The sequence below is a fragment of the Telopea speciosissima genome, chromosome 5, assembly GCF_018873765.1.
Source record: "Telopea speciosissima isolate NSW1024214 ecotype Mountain lineage chromosome 5, Tspe_v1, whole genome shotgun sequence".
Lineage (NCBI taxonomy): Eukaryota > Viridiplantae > Streptophyta > Magnoliopsida > Proteales > Proteaceae > Telopea > Telopea speciosissima.
In genome coordinates, this window is record NC_057920.1 from 29015275 (window position 1) to 29037802 (window position 22528).

The 22528-nt window shown below is 39.1% G+C and overlaps 1 protein-coding gene across 3 annotated transcripts; it reads right to left on the reverse strand.

Annotated features, from left to right (window-relative positions):
* Nucleotides 1–291: 291 nt before the first annotated feature.
* LOC122661536 (ethanolamine-phosphate cytidylyltransferase-like) lies at nucleotides 292–20976 on the reverse strand. 3 transcript variants are annotated; one of them, XM_043856959.1, is made up of 10 exons: nucleotides 20894–20974; nucleotides 19647–20083; nucleotides 17788–18023; nucleotides 17475–17653; nucleotides 16206–16277; nucleotides 12983–13050; nucleotides 12702–12822; nucleotides 1513–1578; nucleotides 1289–1411; nucleotides 292–823 (listed from the first exon to the last, which is right to left on the reverse strand). In XM_043856959.1, exons 2-10 carry the CDS (start codon nucleotides 20006–20008, stop codon nucleotides 752–754), a joined length of 1299 nt encoding a protein of 432 aa, XP_043712894.1. In that variant the 5' UTR covers nucleotides 20009–20083; nucleotides 20894–20974; the 3' UTR covers nucleotides 292–751. The 3 variants fall into 3 exon arrangements, with proteins under 3 accessions (XP_043712894.1, XP_043712895.1, XP_043712896.1); XM_043856960.1 differs by lacking the exon at nucleotides 20894–20974 and adding an exon at nucleotides 20805–20857; XM_043856961.1 differs by lacking the exons at nucleotides 12702–12822; nucleotides 12983–13050 and having other exon boundaries at nucleotides 20894–20976.
* Between the last annotated feature and the right edge of the window lie 1552 nt (nucleotides 20977–22528).

Here is a 22528-nt window from a genome sequence, read left to right on the forward strand (position 1 = left end):
CCAAGGAAATTAAACAACATAGCTGACTCTCTAGCAAGGAGGGGCCTGTCCATGACGTATTGGACAGTTTGGCCTTGTTCCTATCCATGAATCCAAGATCAATGTTTTGCATCCATGAGCCCTTCACTTTAATCTGAATAAAACCCCCCCCCCCCAAAAAAAAAAACAAAAAAGAAAGAAAGAGTTATCTACCATTTTATCACATAAGACTACATGCACCGAAAAAAAATAGCATTCTTACTAGTTAGAAAATACTACAACAATGTCAAAACTTTTGAAGCCCATCACATCTGCAAATGTCACACATCATTATGAAAGGGAAAGGAAAATTCTGGGAATTCCCTCACTTCTGCACCTCCAAAATTGATATGCAGGTTGTATGGACTTGAATTTCCTTGTCATGAATGTAGGTGCCACAAGAATCACAAGCATCACTATTTTGATTAGTTCCCTCTAATTGATTGTCTAGTATGCTATAACTCTGTGAGCAATATTACAAGTCAAGAGGGTAAAACAAATGGCATGTCAAAGAGACGTTCAGGTGTTATGGGTAAGCAAAATATGAAAGATACATATTCTTCTTTTTCTATCCTGAAAATAAAAAATACAAGGCTCATCAATATTTCCAACCGCAGAAGCTTTCCCCAGGATGGGTATGGAGGAAAGAGGGAGGAATGGGATTGATCTCGCTGGCGGTTGCTTTGGATCCTTTCAGTTGGTTCAATTGTCATCAAAAACCCCAAAATAATCTTTAGACTCCTGATACATACTTCTTCTCTGCATAGTATCTCTTCTCACTTTCAGTCTTCTTCGCATTGCGTTTCTGCATTAACAGGAGAGAGATTGTATGCTGAAAATTCCTTGAAAGTGAACGTAAGAGATACACTTCTATTTTAGGAGCAAATTGGTTTAAAAAACAAAAAAGGCATATGGATGTGAATAATAAATTATACAAGAGGGAGAAAATGATTAAAACTAATCTTTAACAAAACCATGGACCATAAATCTTCAAACTGAGTATCACTGAAAATTTTGGTCTAAACTGTCAGTTGCCTAAGTTTTTCCATGTTTACACAAGTGAAGATCCATGGAAGCATTCTCTCTAAATGCTCAGAACTCTATAAAGTTACAATGCAAGAAATGATCCATCCATTAACAGATTTTGATTAGTTGGTCCTTTTCTTTAAAAGTTCACAGGCACAAGACTTACTCTTTCTACCAGGGTGTGTTAAGGGCTGTGTAAACCAGCTAAAGTGCTGAAGGCAAGGCATTCGATCTGGGTAAATACCTGGTAAACTTCATGATTGGCAATTATCCTTTTGGCCACTGAAGTAGTTGTTGTATCTTTAGGGCTGTCAAGCATCCTGAAAATTCCCATGGCTTTTGGTGCTGCATATGGATCGGCGTCACCCTATATGCAAAATAACTTCCCAGTCAATTTTAATATGCAAAAAATCAGACACCAAAATATAGTTTGGTTACATCCAATAAATAAATACTTTATAAACTGACACTTACCAAACAATTGTTCTCAGCAACTGTTCCATGCACAACCAAGGAGATGTTGAAAGTTGTTATCTGCTCAAGCCAACAAATGGATCCCAGTGTTAAGTTTTCAGACATGATTTACAATTCCAGTTGAAGGTCAAAGGAATAAAGATTTCGGAGCACCCCGAGGGGGGATGAATCCAAAGAAAAGAATTACTGATTAAATAATAAAACAAAAAGGTCAGTGAGATGTTGTGCTTCTTCCAAGAAAGAACCTATCATAGCAAAACGAGCCATTTATTTCATCAACCAAGCTTAATGATAAGTTAAATTCAACTCAGGCTTCATATAGTATTTGAACCCTCATTGCAGAAGCATTGTTAAGACTCGAGTCAATTTGAAAAGTTTAATATGAGGATCTTGAAAGGATGTCAACCACAAGATGAATGATAGCTTCTGAAGTGATATTATGACTTTCAATGGTTTACTTGAATCAAAGTACAAATATTAGTCTAGAAATAAGCAAATTACATAAATTGCAAAAATGAAAGATGATGAACCACATATACAACACCTATGAAGATAGCCTGACCCTTAAGATGAATGATAGCTCCTGAAGGGATATTAATGACTTTCAATGGTTTACTTGAATCGAAGTACAAATATTAGTCCAGAAATAAGAAAAGTACATAAATTGCAAAAAAAAAAAAAAAAGAGGATGAACCGCATATACAACACCTATGATGATAGCCTAATCCTAAGGGTCTTTAATTAGATCACATATTAATCTATAAAATAAAATAGTGAGCCATATTATGAAATTATGGGAGAGAGTAATTGTTAACAGATCTGAATTAGGGAATAAGGCTTGGATGATCAAAGACTGATCCCAAGTAATGTATTTATAATAATAAAAGACAATTACATAGACAGAATTGTCCCTCATATGACCGACTCAATACAAAGCAAAACTAAAAGGGAAGAAGATTAGAATACCCCCCACGGTATTTTGTCCCATACAACCAACACTCCCCCTCAAGTTGGTGCATATATATCACACATGCCCCATTTGACTAAAACAGGACAGAAAACTTTGCTACTCAACCCTTTAGTAAACACATCAGCTAATTGGTCAGCAGACTTCACAAAGGGAACACAGATGAGGCCAGCTTCAATATTCTCCTCAATGAAATGTCGGTCAACTTCAACATGCTTGGTACGATCATGCTGGACAGGGTTATGAGCGATGCTAATGGCAGCCTTATTGTCACAATACAGCATCATGGGAAGATGGACAGCGACACCAATGTCTTGTAACAATCCTTTAAGCCATAACAATTCAAAGATTCCTTGTGCCATGGCACGGAATTCAGCTTCAGCACTAGATCTTGCCACAACATTCTGCTTCTTGCTACGCCAAGTGACAAGATTCCCACCCACAAAAGAGTAATAACCGGAGATAGATTTCCTGTCTGTAGAGCCAACCCAATCAGCATTAGTGCAAGCTTCAACTTTCAGATGGCCATTGGGAGATAACAATATTCCTTTTCCAGGAGCAGACTTTAAATACCGAAGAATGCGAATAACTGCCTTCATATGAGAGGAATAAGGATCATACATAAATTGGCTCACTAGACTAACTGCAATAGCTATATCTAGCCGTGTATGAGAGAGGTAGATTGGCTTGCCAACCAATCGCTGATAACGACCTTTGTCAACTGGTTCACCTTCTTTATCCTTAAGCCTTGCAGTAGCTTCCATAGGAGTGTCTGTGGGATGACACCCTAACATTCCTGTTTCGGACAACAGATCTAGGATATATATTTCCTTTGAGAAAGGAAAATGCCCTTTGAAGATCGAGCAACCTCTGTGCCTAGAAAATATTTTAGAGTTCCCAGATCATTTATTTCAAACTCACAGCCAAGGAAGTGCTTTAATTTCTTGATCCCATCACCATCATCTCCGGTTACCACAATATCATCAACATAGACTATGAGAATAGTTACCTTATCACCAACTCGTTTGATGAACAATGAATGATAAGCATTGCTTTGCTTATATCCCACTGAAACCATAGCCTTGTGAAACTTACCGAACTAAGCTTTAGGTAACTGCTTCAACCCATAAAGAGCACGCTTCAATTTACAGACCATGCCTTGGTCTTATCACTAGAGAAGCCTGGTGGAATATCCATATATACCTCTTCCTCTAACTCTCTATGGAAGAAGGAATTCTTCACATCCAATTGCTGAAGATCCCACCCAAGATTTACAGCACAGGACAACAACACTCTTACAGTATTGAGTTTAGCCACTGGTGCGAAGGTCTCCTGATAATCAACTCCATAAGTTTGGGTAAAGCCATTTGCAACTAGGCGTGCCTTATATCGATCCACAGTCCCATCAATCTTCTGTTTGACCACAAACACCCATTTACATCCCACAGACTGTTTCCTTGGAGGAAGAGGTACAAGATCCCAAGTATTATTTTTTTTCAATGCTCTCATTTCTTCCAACATTGCTGCCTTCCACTTTCCATCTGTATAAGTTTCCTGCCAATTTTTAGGAATGGAAACAGAAGAAAGAGAGGACCCAAATACACGAAAAGATGGAGAAAGAGAACTATAAGAAATAAAGCGGGAAATGGAATGTTGAGTGCAAGTCCTAGTACCTTTGCGATGAGCAATAGGTAGGTCAAAAGGAGATATCTTACCAGGAGAAGTAGGGTTTGGATCCAATGTCGGCAACTGGATGGGTACTGGTGCTACAGTGGATTGAAGCTGCTCTTTTTTGGAACATCTTTTTTGATAGGTTAAAATGTTGAGTCGTTAATCCTCTTCTGAAATTTAATAATGGTTCTCTGAATTGGAGTCAACTCCCTCTGAGCAGGAGCTTCACCATCACCATTTTCCATAATCTCCCCCTATATAGGATTATCTAAAGGTGCAGGGGAACCAGCCAAAGGAGATGGGGCAGCAGCAAAAGGTGATGGAATCTCAAGAATAGTAGGCTCAAGTGAAGGAAACACATCTTCACAAGAACTCTCCCCCTAAAGAGGTGGTGAAGAATAATAAGAAAGGCCTTCATGAAAGGTAACATCCATACTGACTAGAGCACAGCGGGAAGGGGGATGATAACACTTATAACCATTCTGGGTTGGGGAATAACCCAAAAAAATACAACGCAATCCACGGGGATCAAGTTTGTCAGGGGACTTAGCATCCCTAACATAACACACACAGCCAAACACCTTGGGTGAAACCACAAAGGAGGAATTCCCAAGTAAAACCTCAGCTGGACTACGAAGGTCAAGGACCCTAGTAGGCAATCTATTAATGAGATAGGCTGCAGTGAGAATAGCATCTCTCCAATATTGGGAGGGAACATTTCGAGCAAACATCAATGCTCTAGCCACCTCTAGTAAGTAACGGTTCTTCCTTTTAGCCACACCTTTTGGTTTAGGGTATCAACACAACTAGTCTGGTGAATAATACCATGGTCAGCAAGATATTTTTGGAAGTGACCCTCTTTATACTCTGTTCCATTGTCACTTCTCAAAACTTTGAGAGTGGCCTGGAATTGAGTTTGGATCATCTTATGGAAATGCTGAAAACATGAAAAGACCTCACTTTTTGTGTACAAAAGGTATATCCATGTGTTTCTAGAGTGACAATCTATAAATGACACAAACCAACGATGTCTAGAAATTGAAGTCTTACGACTAGGGCCCCAAACATCAGAATGAACCACATGGAAAAAAGAACTTTTATTAGAACTATAATAAGTTGAACGTATCTGTTTGGCCAGAACACAAGCCTCACAATAGAATTCATCTTTATTACAACCCTTGACTAAAGTAGGAAACAAATGAGATAAAGTTCCTAATGGGGGATGACCTAATCTAGAATGCCATTGGTAAAGTTCAGAAGAGACTAATGAATTTTGATGGAGTGGAGAAGGTAAGGGTGGTGGAGAAGGGCGACCATCATCAAGCAGGTTCAATCCACCTTGCACTTTACCACATCCAATCGTCTTCCCTGTCACCAGATCCTGAAAAACACAGTGAGAAGGAAAAAATGTTACTTTGCAATTAAGATCACGAGTAAGACTAATGGAAAGAAGATTAGTAGTAAAATTAGGAATGTGTAAAACCGAAGACAAGGTAAGGGAAGAGGTGCAGTTAATGGATCCTTTTCCATAGATGGAGGAAAGGGAACCATCAACTACCCTGACTTTGCCTTCCCTGAAGTGGGAGAATAATGATGAAAAAAACTAAAAGATCCATTCATGTAGTCTGTAGCACCAGAATCTATGATCCAACAATGGGATGCCACAGAAGCACAGTGACCACCAAATGGGATACCTGACCGAGCAAAATATGAACCTGAAGGAGCAGAAGAATTGGCAGTAGCAGATGTAGTAGAAGCAGCAATAACAGAAGTCTTTAGCATACGTAGGAATGCTTGTAGATCTTCCTAGGATAGACCAAGGTCAGTAGTAGGGGCTATAGTAACAGTCTTAGTGTGATGAGCCTTGTTCCTTGATTTTTTCTTGGCAACTTGTTTTGCTTCAAAGTCAGCTGGTTTCCCGTGAAGCTTCCAACATTTCTCTTTGGTGTGGTAGGGCTTGTGACAGTGCTCCCAAGTAACAGTGCCTGTAGTAGAATCACCAAGAGAAAAGTTTCCAACAGATGCAGGAGTAGTCGGGGCAGCAGTCTGGAGGGCTGATCTGTCAGTAGTAGGAGGATGTAACATAGCAGCCCTACGGTTCTCTTCAGAGGAGACAATTAATGTAGTCCTAGATAGGTAGGAGACCTACTAGGATCCAAACAACCAGATCAAATCACAAAAGGGGCTGCTGGTTCGAATGGACAGCACTAGGATTTAGGTCAATTCCTAGGGTTTGGGTTGGATATTGGGCAAGGGGTTTATAGGGTATTAATGGGCAGGTCTAGGGGGTCAATATGGTATAAAAAGGTTAGGGTTTGGATGAGTTTTGAAATTCTGCAATTCTGTCCAGAATTGAATTACAGGTTTTGGGCTTTAATGGAGTTAGGGTTTATGGGATTCAAACAAAAAATAAAGGGGATCAATTGGGGGGAAAGGATTAGAGGATTAGAAGAAAAATTTTGGCGTCAAACTTACTGGAGATTCCACTGGAAGCAAGATTCGACAGTTGTGAAGGATAAAGCCCCTTCGAATTTGAAGAAGATCCTCCCAGCCGTCACGGCGTAAGGAGTCAACCGGATTCCACCAGTCCCTTTCCACCTTGATAGAACCACAAGGATGCACACTCACAAGGAGCACAGGAGCAGCAAAAATGGCAGCCAACGGGCAAAAACTTTTTTCATTAATCAAATTCGTGTTCAAGGCTTTGCCCCCTTACAACCTTATATAAAAGACTCAAAAATAGACTTGTACTCTAAAAAGGAAAGGCCTAACCCTATCCCTAACCTATTAGGTAACTTAAACTGACTAGGAAACTAAAATACTAAAGGAAATAGACTCAAAACATGGCTGGACTTAAAGAGTCCTAATCCAGCCCAACTTACATCACATGACCACTTAAGTTGTCACATGACCACTTAACCAAGTCACATGATCACTTAAATTGAACCAATTGGATGCAACCAATTTGAACCGGTTCAATAAGAAAACATAAAAATAAACCAAGTATTGGGCTAATCCCGTATGCAACCTATGTACCCCTAGTTTAGGCTCATTAAAGTGGCCTAATACATAGAAAACCCTTGGGAACAAAGGCCCAACATGTATATAACCCAACCCTAGGCCTATTTCTAAAGAAATAAGCCAATATCTATGATGAACCTACATCAACTCTCCCCAACTTGAAAAAATTCGTCCTCGAATTTTGCAGTGATGAGGGGGAATCAACATGTGATCAGCAGCTTTGACCATCCCCAAACAAAATTCCGATAAGGCAGGAACATTGGGGATAAAGTCTTCAATGTGTGGAGCTTTCTCTTCGAAGAACCATGGTGGCATAACAAACTCTATATGTTCTGCCTGTGAATCAGCAGCAACTGTCAATGTCTCGTCCATAGAGCCTTCAGTGTTAGCAACCTTCTCATCTAATGCATGAGACACAAGCTCCACCTCTTCAAGAGCAGCATCTTAAAGGTCATTGTTTTCCTTTGGAATGCTCTCAATCAGCTTTTCATCTTCTACTGGTTCAGCAGTAAATTTCTGAAACATCTCTAACATTGCTGCCAAAGGATCGAGTGGGTGTGGCAGCACTGGATTGCCATGTTCAGCCATGGCTTTGATACCAAATAATGTAGCCCTAGATAGGTAGGAGACCTACTAGGAGCCAAACAACCGGATCAAATAACAAAAGGGGTTGCTGGTTCGAATGGACAGCACTAAGATTTAGGTCAATTCCTAGGGTTTGGGTTGGATATTGGGAAAGGGGTTTATAGGGTATTAATGGGCAGGTCTAGGGGGTCAATATGGTATAAAAAGGTTAGGGTTTGGATGAGTTTTGAAATTCTGCAATTCTATCCAGAATTGAATTGCAGGTTTTGGGCTTTAATGGAGTTAGGGTTTATGGGATTCAAACTAAAAATAAAGGGGATCAATTGGGGGAAAGGATTAGAGGATTAGAAGAAGAATTTTGGCGTCAAACTTACTGGAGATTCCACTGGAAGCAAGCTTCGACAGTTGTGAAGGATAAAGCCACCTTCGAATTTGAAGAAGATCCTCCCAGCCGTCACGGCGTAAGGAGTCAACCGGATTCCACCAGTCCCTTTCCACCTTGATAGAACCACAAGGATGCACACTCACAAGGAGCACAGGAGCAGCAACAATGGCAGCCAACGGGCAAAAGCTTTTTTCATTAATCAAATTCGTGTTCAAGGCTTTGCCCCCTTACAACCTTATATAAAAGACTCAAAAATAGACTTCTACTCTAAAAAGAAAAGGCCTAACCCTTTCCCTAACCTATTAGGTAACTTAAACTGACTAGGAAACTAAAATACTAAAGGAAATAGACTCAAAACATGGCTGGACTTATAGAGTCCTAATCCAGCCCAACTTACATCACATGACCACTTAAGTTGTCGCATGACCACTTAAGTTGTCGCATGACCACTTAACCAAGTCACATGATCACTTAAATTGAACCAATTGGATGCAACCAATTTGAACCAGTTCAATAAGAAAACATAAAAATAAACTAAGTATTGGGCTAATCCCGTATGCAACCTATGTACCCCTAGTTTAGGCTCATTAAAGTGGCCTAATACATAGAAAACCCTTGGGAACAAAGGCCCAATATGTATATAACCCAACCCTAGGCCTATTTCTAAAGAAATAAGCCAATATCTATGATGAACCTGCATCAGTTCAAGTGTGGGAAAAGGAGAACGGCCTAACACTTGAACACAAATCTGGTCATACTCCATATTCAACCCTGCCAAGAAATCATAGACACTGATCTCGTCCACATGTTTCTTATAGCCAACAATGTCAACAACTGTAGTAGGGTGCAAAATCAGAGAAGTGGTCCAATTGTCGCCAGAGGCTGCACAGAGTAGCGTAGTATTTAGAGACGGATAATTCTCCTTGAGTAGTGTGAAGGACCTTCTTCGTAAGTTCATAAACCTGGGCATCATTGCCAAGCTGCCCATATGTTTCTTTGCAAGCAGCTAAGCACACCAAATCTGAAAAGTTGTGTCAAGGAGAAGAAACCCATGTGCACGGTCTGAAGTCATAGAACCAATCAGGTATGAAATGAGAACTCCATTGTTGGCAAGCCACCTACTTTAAAGAGGACCTGATGCAGTCGGCATAACAGTGGTGCCATCAATATGGCCAGTAAGGCCACGACCAGCAATGGCAAAGGCCGCAGATTGAGACCATAGCAAGTAGTTGGAGCCATCCAGTTTGATGGGATTAGGAGGAAAATTGTGGTATTTTGTTTTGCCTTGACCATCTTGATCAAAAGTAGCAGTGGAAGTCATAGTTGTCATGGCGTCCTGGCGCTGGAGAGGGCTGCATGGCGACCTACGCCATGGCGACCCTCTTTGATTTCTTCTTCCTGACTCTCTTTCCTCTTCGATTTCTTCTTCCCGTCTTCGATTTCTTCTTCCCTCTTCGATTTCTTCTTTCCCTCTTCAATTTCTTTCGATTTCTTCTTCGATTTCTTCTTCCTGTCTTCTTTCCCTCTTCGATTTCTTCTTCCTGTCTTCTTTCCCTCTTCGATTTCTTTCGATTTCTTCTTTCCCTCTTCGATTTCTTCTTCGATTTCTGAATTTTCTTCTTAAAACTTGAGAAACAATAGAGAAAAAATAAAACATGGCTTGAGTATACATCTATTAACACATTAAAAATAGAGAAAATAAAAAATAAAACATGGTCGACATGCTCGCCATGGCAACGCCATGGCGGGCGACATGTCGATATATCGACGTGACACCCCTCCACCGACTTGGATCGCCATGACGCCGTGACAACTATTCCACAGTTGAGTCACCCATACTTGCAGCAGAGAAACCCAAATCGAAGAGAGGGGCTGTTGTGAAGAGAAACCCAACAATTACTCCAAGATAAGGGCTAGAAATTGGAGGAGAGACCTTTGGAAATATAGGAATAGGTGTCTCCAAAAATCAGTAGCAGCAATCAGGGCAATCCCCTAGATCGACTTTTTGAGGGTTTTGGAAAAAAACTCTGAATATGGTGAGATCGATGTAGGGGAGAATGCAAGCAAAATTTTAGTTGAATGAGCTGAAACTTGGATCGAGTGGCCTTCTAGTAGTGCTGAATCACCCTTCCAAAAATCAGCATCACCAGAGAACAAAAACCCTAAGATCGATATTTGCAGGGTTTTGAAAAAAAACCCAAATGAGAGCAAAATCGATAGGGAGAGATTCTTCAGTATGGCTGGAGATAGAATCTTGTCCAATAAATCTGTTGCAGTTCTTGACCTTCAATAATATGGAGAGATCCTTTGGGAGATGAGGTTGAATCAGTCCAAAAAAAATTTAAAGTCTTCAAATTTCATAGGCAGAGTACAAGCTTCTATCGATCTGAAATTTTATACCATTGAATGAGGTGATGGAGGGCAGCAACTGGATCTGTAGATCACCTAATCAGTGCTGCCCTAGTGGGAGAATGAAGAACAAAGGGAGAAGGGGGGAAGAAGAACTCGAGAATGAAAGAGAGAAGGACATGAAATCAAGAATGGAAGAGAGGAGACTTGCCCTAATTCGAAACCTTCTCTGATACCATGTTAACAGATCTGAATTAGGGAATAAGGCTTGGATGATCAAAGACTGATCCCAAGCAATGTATTTATAATAATAAAAGGCAATTACATGGACAGAATTGTCCCTCATATGACCGACTAAATACAAAGCAAAACTAAAAGGGAAAAAGGCCAGAATACCCCCCACGGTATTCTGTCCCATACAACCAACAGTAATTGAAATCAGCCTGAGACAAGAAACTAATATTTTGGATTATCAATTTGGTTTTATGCTAGGAAGATCAACTACAAAATAAATCTATCTGCTTAGGAGACTAATGGAAAGATTTAGATAATGTAAGAAAGATTTCCATATAATCTTTACTGACTTAGAAAAAGCTTATGATTGAGAGTCCCTAAAGAGTTAATTTGGCAAGTATTAGAGAATAAAAGTGTTTTGAGTAAATATGTGGACATAGTCAAAGATATGTAGAATGAGTTAGAGACTAGTGTAACTAAGGAGGGGAGGAGGGGAGGGGGGGAGGGGGGGAGGATAGTGAATTCCCAAATACAATTGGATTACATCCAGGATCAGCGTCACACCCATATTTATTTGCACTAATCATAGATGAGCTGACTAGAGACATTCAAGATTTGATATCTTGGGAATGTTATATTGTTTTGGTGGATGAATCAAAAATAGGATAAATGTAAAGTTGATCTAAAGGGACTCTCACAAGAGAACTGTTACTACTAGAAACCCCATCCCTCTCTTTCCTTTTTGCGCCCCCCATGTCGCCACACGGGAGGGACATGGGGACGTAACAGGGGGATCCTATCAACTTGTTCCGACCTCCACGGAATCAAAAAAGATTGAAATATTTTCATTATGAAATGAAAGGGGCTAGTGTTTTTCCAAGAAATCTCTAGACAGCCGTCCTGCAAGAGACCTTTTCTTAACACCAACAATAGGGAGAAGGTGTTCTGAAAGCATATCTTTTCCCTGGGATTCTTTCCAAAGTTGTATATAGAAGGGGAGAATATACCTGGCAAAAGCCATGTGGGTGTTAGTATGCTTACAATTTGCTTTTCTAGTGTAGGTCTTTCAGCCTATAAACCAGACTTTAATACCATTGCGTCCAAGGGGAAGTAGAACCTCATCCATGGGAAACAAAAGAAATTAAATACCTATCCCTAATAGTGTTAACTTGATTTTCTGGAGGAGGAGTTTTATTCTTGTTCTGGGTCCACTTGTTCCTTCCTCTTCCATTTTATTTAATTCTATTTCTTGCTTATTGGTTTCGCTATTTATTCCTGATTTTCAACTTTGGAATCAAAAGGTCTTGAGATGAGTAGAACAAAAGTAGAGCATATGGTTTGTAACTTTAGTAACAATAGGATTGAAAGTGAGGAGGTGAAAATTGAAGATAGGGATATACCGCAAAATAAAAAATTTGAGTTACTTACGTTCAATCACCTAGAGATGTTCTATTGTATTATCATCTGTATAAGAACAACTCTAGAATAACAATTCGTTTGGCCATCTACGATCTTTAAAGGGTTACAATGATTTCCAAAACTCAGACTTAACCTCTCAATGGAAAACCAGTGAGAATAAAAACATAAACTAACAATCAGAAAAAAAAAACTTATGGCTCCTTTCTCTGGGAGGGTTCCCCCCCCCCCCCCTTAGACAATTTCCTAGATCTTTTAGATACAAAAATAAATTACAAAACAAGTAGGTTTGAAGATGAGTAGGTGTAAAACAAAATCAAATCTAGTTGTTTTATAATTACTTTTTTTATCTTGTAGATCTAGGAAATCGTCCCTTTTGTTTTTTTTTTTTTTTTTTTTTTGGGGGGGGGGGGTTGTGGAGGGGGTTGTGGGGGCAAGATATCTGCTGTGCAAAACAACAAATCGAGTCTACTTGATTGATTAGGAAAGGAATTAGCAGAAAATAATCTCAAAATTTATGCACTATCCATCTCGGAAAATAACATCCTTACACACCATATCCTTTGTGACTTCCCAAGGTGCGCCCATGATGACCTCATCAACATAACGGCAAGCCAGCACACTAAGACTACGCTCATGGAGGTGCATAATTGGAAACTGAGTTCCTCTGTGCTTACTGCCAAAAAAAAAAAAAGAAAGTAAGTTTAGTTATTTCCTTAAAAGGATTAAAACTAGTCTTCATGGACCCACATACAACTATCTCTGGGATGAAAACCTCCCAGCGGTGATCCATGAATCACAAACTACCAATGACAATAAAGAATGAAGAGGTTCACCTTACAGTTTGGTCACTATGGATACCCACAAGCAGAAAATCTCCAAGCTGCCTAACACTTTTGAGGATCTAAGCATGAAACGAATGAAGAACTCAGCCACACACAAAATAAGGGATTAATAATAGGTAATTCAAACTATATCGTTTAAAGCAGGACGAGGAATGTTGCCAAGGTATTCTTTGGAAGAGCAGTACCAAAGAAATATGGTAGTGCATAGGGAGGTCTTTTACAGTTTCAGTCAGCTGGTACTTTAAGTACATAAAGTGTTACTTTTCTAACAATGCCATTGAACCCTTAACTGCAAATGGAGACAATAATAAATCTTTTGAGGGCTCTGAACCATCAATTTTTTTCAAATTAATATGAAGATGTAAACATTTAATTGTCTCCAAAATATGTAGCAAATCACCCACCCCATTGTGCACCAATTTAAAAGAATTGCATGCTCCATATTTGTAACATCCATACAAACTACAAAGCCTCTCCACCTTTTAGATTGTGTTACAGTCAACCACAATCATCTGATGATTCACGATGATTCACATGGACCCATTACAGAAAGGGTCTCTCCTCTCTACATTGGATGTGCATTTCCTAAAAATCTTCTCGACTAACCATCTTGTAAACATGCAAGATACAATTGTGAAATAGATGCTTTGCTTGACATAACAATATCACTTTGGAAATCCTGCAAAGAGGGTGCAAAGGCTGTAAATGATATAGGTCTGGGTAGGTTAGGTGCATGCCCAGATCCAACCATTAACTAGAAAGGCCAGGGTAGAAACTGAAAAAGAAGATCTAACAAGTCAACAATAACACACCTACAGAAACAGAATCGTAGTAATCCAAAACACAGCAGAAACTTTGAATGAAAAGAACCCTCAAACAAAGAACTTGATGAAGGTGAAATTAATATATCCCAGAGAACTTAAGGGGGTGCTTAAGTGGTAAAAATATCGAAGGAACTTAATGGTCGGATGTAGAGAAACTGACATGGAGCGAAAATAGAAAGTCACAAAAGCAGAAAATTAGTAAGTCAGAAAAACTATCATAACTCATGAACCAGCCATCCGATGGAGATCATGTTTAGGTCGAACAGAGTAGGGATAGAGGAGAGTAACGTAGTTAAATTTCAGCCCAAATTGATGGTCAGATTCTTGGAATCTGTTGACTGAAGGTTAAGTTATGTTGCTGTCCAACAGTAGGTAACAGACATAAGAACTGGGCCGGAAAAAAAAACTAACAGAATATAAGAGACTTGAGTAACAGTGTTGGAAATCAAATAAACACAAAGCAGAAGATGAGAAATCACCTAAAAGATGGCCACGGAAAGAACTATAGCTGCTGGAATGTTGCTGGAACAGGAAAATAAAGAGAAAACATGAGGGAAGAGGAAGGAAAGAAGGAAGAAGATATGACCAGTAGGTATCACCATTTATGGCTGGCGGTTGGGCTTCACCACCTTGGTTGCCACTTGCTTCATCTCAAGGGCTGTGACGGATTCACTACAGTGCACAGAGTCACATAGAGCTAGTTTTCCAAAACATCAAATCTGTGGGCTAGCTGCCCCTTACTCTTTATTTAAATAACCAATGGCCACAATACAAAATTAGTAACCCTTCTATAGTGTGGGTTTACTAGGCTACCAAGATATTTAAGAACTTCTAGATAGAAGATCCGTTGCTCCAAGATATTTAAGAACTTCTACAAAGTTAAAATTCTTCCAAAATGCTCTATTTGTCCTAAAACTGCTAGAAATAGGCATATGGCCTATTCTTGGGATCTTCCTCTTTTTTCTCCCCCCCCCCCAATTTTGGTGTATTCTCCTTTGTTTTGTTTTTTCCCTCCCCCGATTTTGTTGTTCCCTCATTTGATTTGTTTCTTCCCCCCCCTCCCCCGGGGTGTTTTGTTGTATCCTCCTTTTGATGGTTTTTTTCTTTAGTTAGAGGCTTTTCCCTTGGTCAGCCTTCATGGCTTGTGTTTCTTCTATGTTTTCTTTTAATATGTTTTCCATTCAACCCCCCCCCCCCCAAAAAAAAAAAAAAAGAAAACCTTCTTGAAAGAAGATCCCTTGCTATTACAAAAAATTAGAAATTTAATAAAATAAAAAGACTCTTTTAGTTGGTAGTACTTTTAATGACTAAGAGCCTATTATAAAAGTAGAAACTAAAACAAAATAGTAACTAACTAGGGAAGATTGTAGCAACTCCAAATGTGGAAGCAACATGAGCCCACATAATCATCCAAAATAGAAACTCCAAAGGCTGCTGGCTGATGGCTACACATGGGCTCTTTATTGGCTTAAGTTATGACCAGCATATAGGCCCAAGTATGGGCCTGACTATAACTTAAGCCATGGCCTAATGTGGGCTGGTTAAGACTTAAGTTAGTGGGCCTAAATATGGATCTAACTGGGCTGTTCTTTTTGGTTCTTTCTCCTCCTATGCTGGCCTTGTACTGCATCATCAAACCTTTGCAGTCCAGGATGAGCCTCACTCAGTTTTCACTTAAAAGTTACAGCATACTCCCAGAATCATCTTTAGATCAAGTGACTATCCTCTCCAATGTCACCAACCATTCGCATATGAGGTTCCTTACATATTACAGGACTGTCTTACTTTCCAAGTGTGTTTTCTTAAATGAAAATATTGCGGCCAGGATTTTTCCACTAATTGAGTTTGCTTCAATCCAACTTATTTAGGAAGGGATATACAAATACAAAACATATCTCTTTAAGACCCAGATAAGACCATCCGGTCACCAGGTAATCAGATCTGCAAATGTTCCAGTTGATGTTATACCTAGACATACATCAAAACCAGATGAACTGAAAATACCAACACGTTAAAACATGGAACAAACCATCAAATCTTAGTTTAAATCTTTCATTTTTATGCCTCTTTTTTTTTGTTCCAGTTTTACTTTTTAGGTTGATTGTCACAAGTCTTGATTAGGTTGCCCCTGGCTACTTTCATACATGATCAGAATTCAGCCCCATTGTCAAGGTCAGACTCCATCCTTGTGATGCAGAGCATAGCCATTGAACATAAGCCAATTAGACATTGAATTCTAGATTGCCAAGTTTGACTTGGTCAAGGCTGTCAAGCTGGCAAGTATGCTGGTCTTGAGGTTACGCACACGAGTAACACAAGGTCCATCAAGAGGGACCCTTGATAAATCCAATTGAAAAAGACAAAGAGAGTATGAGGGATATAAGTTTTACCTCCACATGTCCTGCATGAAACAGATCAAATGCACCATCAATATACACCACACGAGCATTGGGCGCAGGTCCCTAGATTTAGATTTAGATGAAGTAAATAAGGTGTTAAATACAAGTAGATCACATGTTGGAAGAACCGCTACACATCAGAATTTAATAAAACACTACAATAGAAAAGAAAATATTTATTTCATAGTCAAGTGTCAAAACATGTGCAAACACACAACCAAGACAGGAGTTTACGTGTATGTATGACAGAAGAGAGAGAGAGAGAGGATCACAAAGAATCTAGTTAAAAATGCAGCACAACCTATCATAACAAACTAGTTGTTACTACCTTTAAACATAAGATATGAATCTAGATAACTTAGGCACAAATATATTTGATTCCACTTTAACAGTTTCACAGTTATTTAGATTATAAAAGGAAAAAACGGATGTCTGTTCCCCTAAGTCCCCACTTGGAGCTGCATCAATGTAATGTGGGCTTGTGGTTCTTGACACTTGTGAGGGTTATTGGAGTACTCATAATTAATACACAATAACCAACATTCAATTATAGTGTGTTTTAGGGGGTGGATTTTTTTTTTTTGTTGGAGGGGGGGTGTATGTATAAAAGAAAAAATACGCTACTTCAGATATAAATCAGAACGGTATCTGGAAATCAGGTGCTGCACATATCAAAGAGGGTGTAGTAGCTGTAAAAGGTCCTATTTGGACTGAGGTTTTCAAAATCTGACCCAGAGGATTGCAATATCCATGGTTCCTAGTCTCATGAGAAGCTTCTATTTTTTTGTGGAAATTTGTAGTAGTTTTCTTGATGTCTCTTGACATTACAAAGGGAATAGAAACATTTGACTGGTCCTTTGCCGCACTAATTTCATCACCATCTTTCTATCGTTTTTAGTCAGTATTTGATACGGTTTTATAAGACGCTGGTCCATTTGCGGTACCTAGCAAGGAGGACGAGATAGGGGAGCAGGGTCAGACACTCTTCTCTTTGGTAATTTTGTTGCAGTGGGTTTTCATTTTTCAGATCTGTCACACGTGAGAGAAGGTATGAGTTTATACAAGTTAAGATGGGGTCAGAGTCAAATTATGCAAAAGCCACCCCAACCCCACCCTCTTTGTCATCGCTATTAAGACATGCAAAACATGACCAGACCTATCTATGTGAGTGTGCACTGTGATTTTGTGCCCATCAAGTCCTTTAAATGGCTTTGGTCTGAATGTATTCTGGTACCATGAGTATTGAGAACCAGAATATACCTTCCCATTTGAAAATTGTACAATCCTTTGAGATGTAGGGAGAAAATGAGATATTTGGGCTCCATTTGGCTGATTTTCATTGGTCTGAGTGAGATTCCTATCTTGGGGCTGTTCAGACATAGACGGGCTGCTGCAACCATCCCCAACTTTTGTATCCCTCATCAATGAAAGTATCCTCCCTGAAAACAAGAGGTACCCAGTGAGATACAATAACAATATAGAAACTTTTGGAAATTAAGTATAGAATATAAGTAATCAAATAAGACAGAACAAGAAATCAGAAATTGAAGGACATATTGGTGAATTATAGTACCTACAATATCAGTACTTGAGACACCTTCAGTGCGCTTGATCTGCTTGTAACGGCCTGCTTTCTTTGCCAAGGTGTAAGCATCAGTCCCATCTGGAAGTAGGCAAGGATCATCACCATGTACAATGTAGTCAATTTTATGCTCACTGAACAGCCTGCCCATGAATTCCTCAGTAATCGCGTATGGAGCATTGGCAATGACTTCATCCACCCACTTCAGACCACTAACAAGAAGAAGCCTAAGATGAAATCTCAAATTAGATCACTGAATAACATCTATCACATCCCTAAGAATATTGATGCAGAGAAGGAATCTAATTATTCAATAGCCATGTTATATGATAACAACCATCCTCCTTGCCTGAAAATAGAAAACCCTCAACCATGGTTTAAAGTATCGACCGATACGATACGATACGGACCGATACGTATCGGTATCGATCGATACCGATACGATACATACCGATACGTCTCTTTTTTTTTTTTAAATAAACTGTCTCGAAGTGTATCGAAATGTATCGACCGATACGGGCCAATACGATATGATATGACCGATATGTATCGATACCATCGATACGACCAGTAAAGGGTTCAGTGGGTGGTTTAATACGTATCGATACATATCGACCGATACGGCTCGATACATACCGATACATCACTGATACGTACCGATACACACAGATACATACCGATACGTATCGATACCATTGATACATTCCATAAAAAAGCCATTTTCACTCACAGACTCGATACAATTCCTAATCTAACGAAAAAATGAAGGAAAACTCTCAACCAAGAGTCTAAAATCTTGCATTTAATCTTGGTTTTTCACACTTTTAAACTAAAAAACGAATCAAGGGGTGCTACAACATCATCCTTTGCATCATCCAATACTCTTCAGAGCTATAGACGATTAAAACATGTGAGAAACTTCATCTTTTATAAAAATTTCAATTTAATGCACTAATTTGGTTATACATTATTCACCATTTTGGTTTTATGCATGACACTTATTATATATTACTTATTTATATTGTTTTTTGTTACAAAAGTGTATTTCCATATGTATCTTGACCATTTCTATGCGGATTTGTATTGTTCGATACGTATCTCCGAAACGATACGATACGTCTCTTAAAATCACCCGATCGATACGATACCCGATACCGATACTTTAAACCTTGCCCTCAACTGAGAGAACTATAGAATATCTCCTTCCTACCTGTGCATGCAGGTGGCACCAATGCATGCTGCAAAAACAACCATTAACAAATAACGGTGACGAGAGGGATTCCCTAGAAGCCATGACACCTAGGTAATCATAATTTCACTTTTTTTGTGAACCCCAAAAAGTTATAAAGTTTCCAATATTACGGAAACACATAACAAATAAGAAATTATGGTTCCATTTTGGTTTTGATCATTATTAGTTATGAATTTTTACGTACTCCTCCTTGCTCCATCAGCAAGTTCTTACAGGAGTCCTCTTTTTATTAAGTACTTAAAGAATGAGAATTTTTCTAGTCATCTTCATTAAGTATTTAATAAATCGAGTATGTTTTTCCAACTTTAATTGAGTCAAATAACTTTAGTCATCCAACCTTCCACATTCTTTTCCAGAATTGAAAAGAACACCATCATTCTTGTTTTTCCCTTTTGGTTATCTTTTTAACTGAGAAGAAAAATATGTAAGCATTAAGAATTTGAAAGAAAAATTAGTGACAGAGCAATCCATATTGATTTCCCAGAAACTTCTCACCCATCTCCAACCTCCCCACCCCCATAAATATATGAAATGCTAATGAATTACAATAAATGAAGGCAAAAATCAGAGAGAGAGAGGGAATGAAACATCCAAATACCTCTCTTCCATGGATAAAACAGGCGGACCCTTGTTGGCAATGATTTCCTCATCACTCACAATTCCTACCACCAATATATCTCCCAAAGCCTTTGCTTGCCTCAATGCATTGGCATGACCATAGTGCATGAGATCGAAGCAACCATCCATGTAGACCCTAACAGGTTTCTTCTCATATTTCTTCTTCTGAAAGATACCCAAATGAGGCCAGAAATAGGGCAAAGAAGGGACCCCAATTCCACCAAAATAACTTGTTGAAAACCCAAGAAGAGCCGCTGTGAGCATTAGTCCTCCAAAAAGATGTGGGTAGTAGTAAACTCCATCCCAGATCCAACTGTGGCTTTCAAATTCCATGGATCCCATTCCTACTTTCGTCTAGGTTTTGTTAATGAGCACTCTCCTCCCTCACAAATGAGACACAATACCTTGCAATCAATTCTGCAAATGCAATTTAAAAGAAAATAAACGATTAAGAAAACTTGGTTGTGGGTCTACTAAATAACAAATCAATGAATATAAATTCAATCCGAGTTTCCAAGAGGAAGATACCAATCAACTTGAAACAAAAAAGAGACGAGAAGAACAAAGAGTAGGAAGATATCCAAATCCTACCACTCAAAATCTCAATCCAATGCAATAATCAAGCTCAAGCACAAAAATGAAAGTTCAAGAAGAATAAGGTTTCATGCAACATTTTACCAAAATGAAAAAAGAAAAGGTATAGAGCAATATGATTCGAAGTCTCACATCATATAGTCTTGCCATAGAAACTCCACCTACCATTCATAACAAGAAGAAATTCCGAGAAAAGAGGAAACGGGTTTTAAATAAAAGCAATTTTAACAAATAAAATTTCTTTTTCATTGTTCTCTGCTTTTTCTCTTAATTCATTTTTTCATTCACCCCCCCAAAAAAAATCTAACACAGGTCAGTGGGTCACAAAAGACACCCATATCAAATTCAGACCAATGCGAGAAATGAAAATTCAAGGAAAATGTGAATTGGGTTCTAACAAAAAACCAAAATCCGAATCATAGAAATGCAACCATCTGAAATTTTATGAAAACGGAGAGACAGAGAATCAAAGAACCTATCATTTTAAAAAAAAAAAATTTAGAGAGAATCAAAGAAAAGAAAGAAACAAAGAACATTAGATTACCTCAGCAGGAAGGAATTGAAAAATACAAAATCAGTATCAAATGAATATAGTCGCCTAGAAATTGGATGCGAAACGGTTTAATGCTTTACCTTTCTGTGTCCTTTTCTATCTCTCGCTCGCTTTGATTGCAAGGAGGCCTCGAAGGTGCCTGAGAGAGATGCGAAAATTCAGGTTCTCTCTCCTTTTCTACTATTTTATTTTATTTTTTTTTAACCATTAATTAATTAAAGGGATAATAATGATATGGTGAAGCAAGTTTTCTATACGGGAGTGTGGCCTACGTCAGCACTCCCATGTGTCTATCTCTCTCTTTCTTAAAACGAAGGGACAGAGGTGTCTTTTCACATGGGGATGAGAGAGATAGACTCATGGGAGTGCTAGCGTAGGCCACACTCCTGACAGAGAACTTTTTCCCTAATGATATACACGTTGGATTGTTGGAATGGTATAATGAAATCTCACGCAAGAATATTAATTGACCATTGGATGGGATTGAAAGAATCTCAGTCGTTCAATCCAGTGCCACTGCATTATCCATGATCCACCACCTCTGTACCTCTACTTGGAGAACTCAATTGCACCGTCCGCAACCCATCGCCACCGTCGGATCCTCTAAACGGATCTTTGTCCCCGCCAGTTTCTTGTCCGCCTAGTTCCCCAAGTACCTATAATAAGTGGGGTACAATGACCACCCTATTTGTGCCCGAACACTCTGCTCGGATGGGGTCCACCCCCTTATTATAGGCACTAGGGAACTGATCGAGCAAGGAATTGAAACAGATAATTTTCCCAGCTGGTAGCCTTGTAAGGGTGGTGGCGGAGGTGTAACCATACATGATGCAGCAGCGGTGGATGGGAAATGATGTAGGGTAGCATCTACGAACGGATGAGATGCATGTTGTCCATCCGATGGTCAATAAAAAATACCGACATAAAAAGATTCCATCACACAATTCTTGCTTGCATGTAGATGACTAGATGTAGATCCTCTTCCCGTTTTTTAAAAGAATGAATGAAGAGAATCAAAGACAAAAAGGGATTCCACATGAAAATTCATTGGTAGGTAGAGCTGCCGAGCATTACATAAAGGGGATCAGATGCGGCACCAACATTGCATCTGTAGACAAATCAGTTTTGCATATGCTGATACCGACCCTGAAACCGTATGGATGATGGTAAAAATAAAGTATCCTGACGTGCGTCGAGATGTGTGTGGCACAGTTCAATCGTCAGATGGTCTCCTGGGCACTCCTTGGTGCTGGGCTCCCTAGAGAAGAGTTTGATCTATAAAAATATAAAATATTCTAACACCGATATTCTTTTTAGGGCAAAGCTGTCTATGTGTTGGACACTGGACAGAATTGGTTTGGATCATGGTTTGGAACATCGGATTGGCCGAAATTGGTCGAATCAGATTGGTATCAAGGCTGATCCTCAATCATGATTGATTTGAGACCAAATCACTGGAACAAATAAATGGTAAATAGGTCATAAAAACTGATTTCTATTTAGCAAGGGCAAATCTGTTCAATCTAGCCCAATTTTGGGTGATCCGGATTAGTATCGGATTGATATCGACTAAGACTGATCCCGATCCGATTTTCGAGAACTAAACCACAATTTGGATATAATACCAAACCGATACTGATACCGATACCTAAACCCATGATCCAGAACTTCTAGAAATCAGCAAAAAAACCCTTTAACCCTAGTTTCATATTAGA

Bases quoted from the DNA above. Each gene is read 5' to 3' on its own strand.
- LOC122661536 (XM_043856959.1), bottom strand. From the start codon at position 20,008: ATGGGATCCATGGAATTTGAAAGCCACAGTTGGATCTGGGATGGAGTT. The intron at 18,024-19,646 runs GTATTTGGATGT...ATTTCATCTTAG, and splicing joins GTTTTATCCATGGAAGAGAG to GCTTCTTCTTGTTAGTGGTC. The intron at 13,051-16,205 runs GTAAAACTTATA...TTTCATGCTTAG, and splicing joins TTCATGCAGGACATGTGGAG to ATCCTCAAAAGTGTTAGGCA.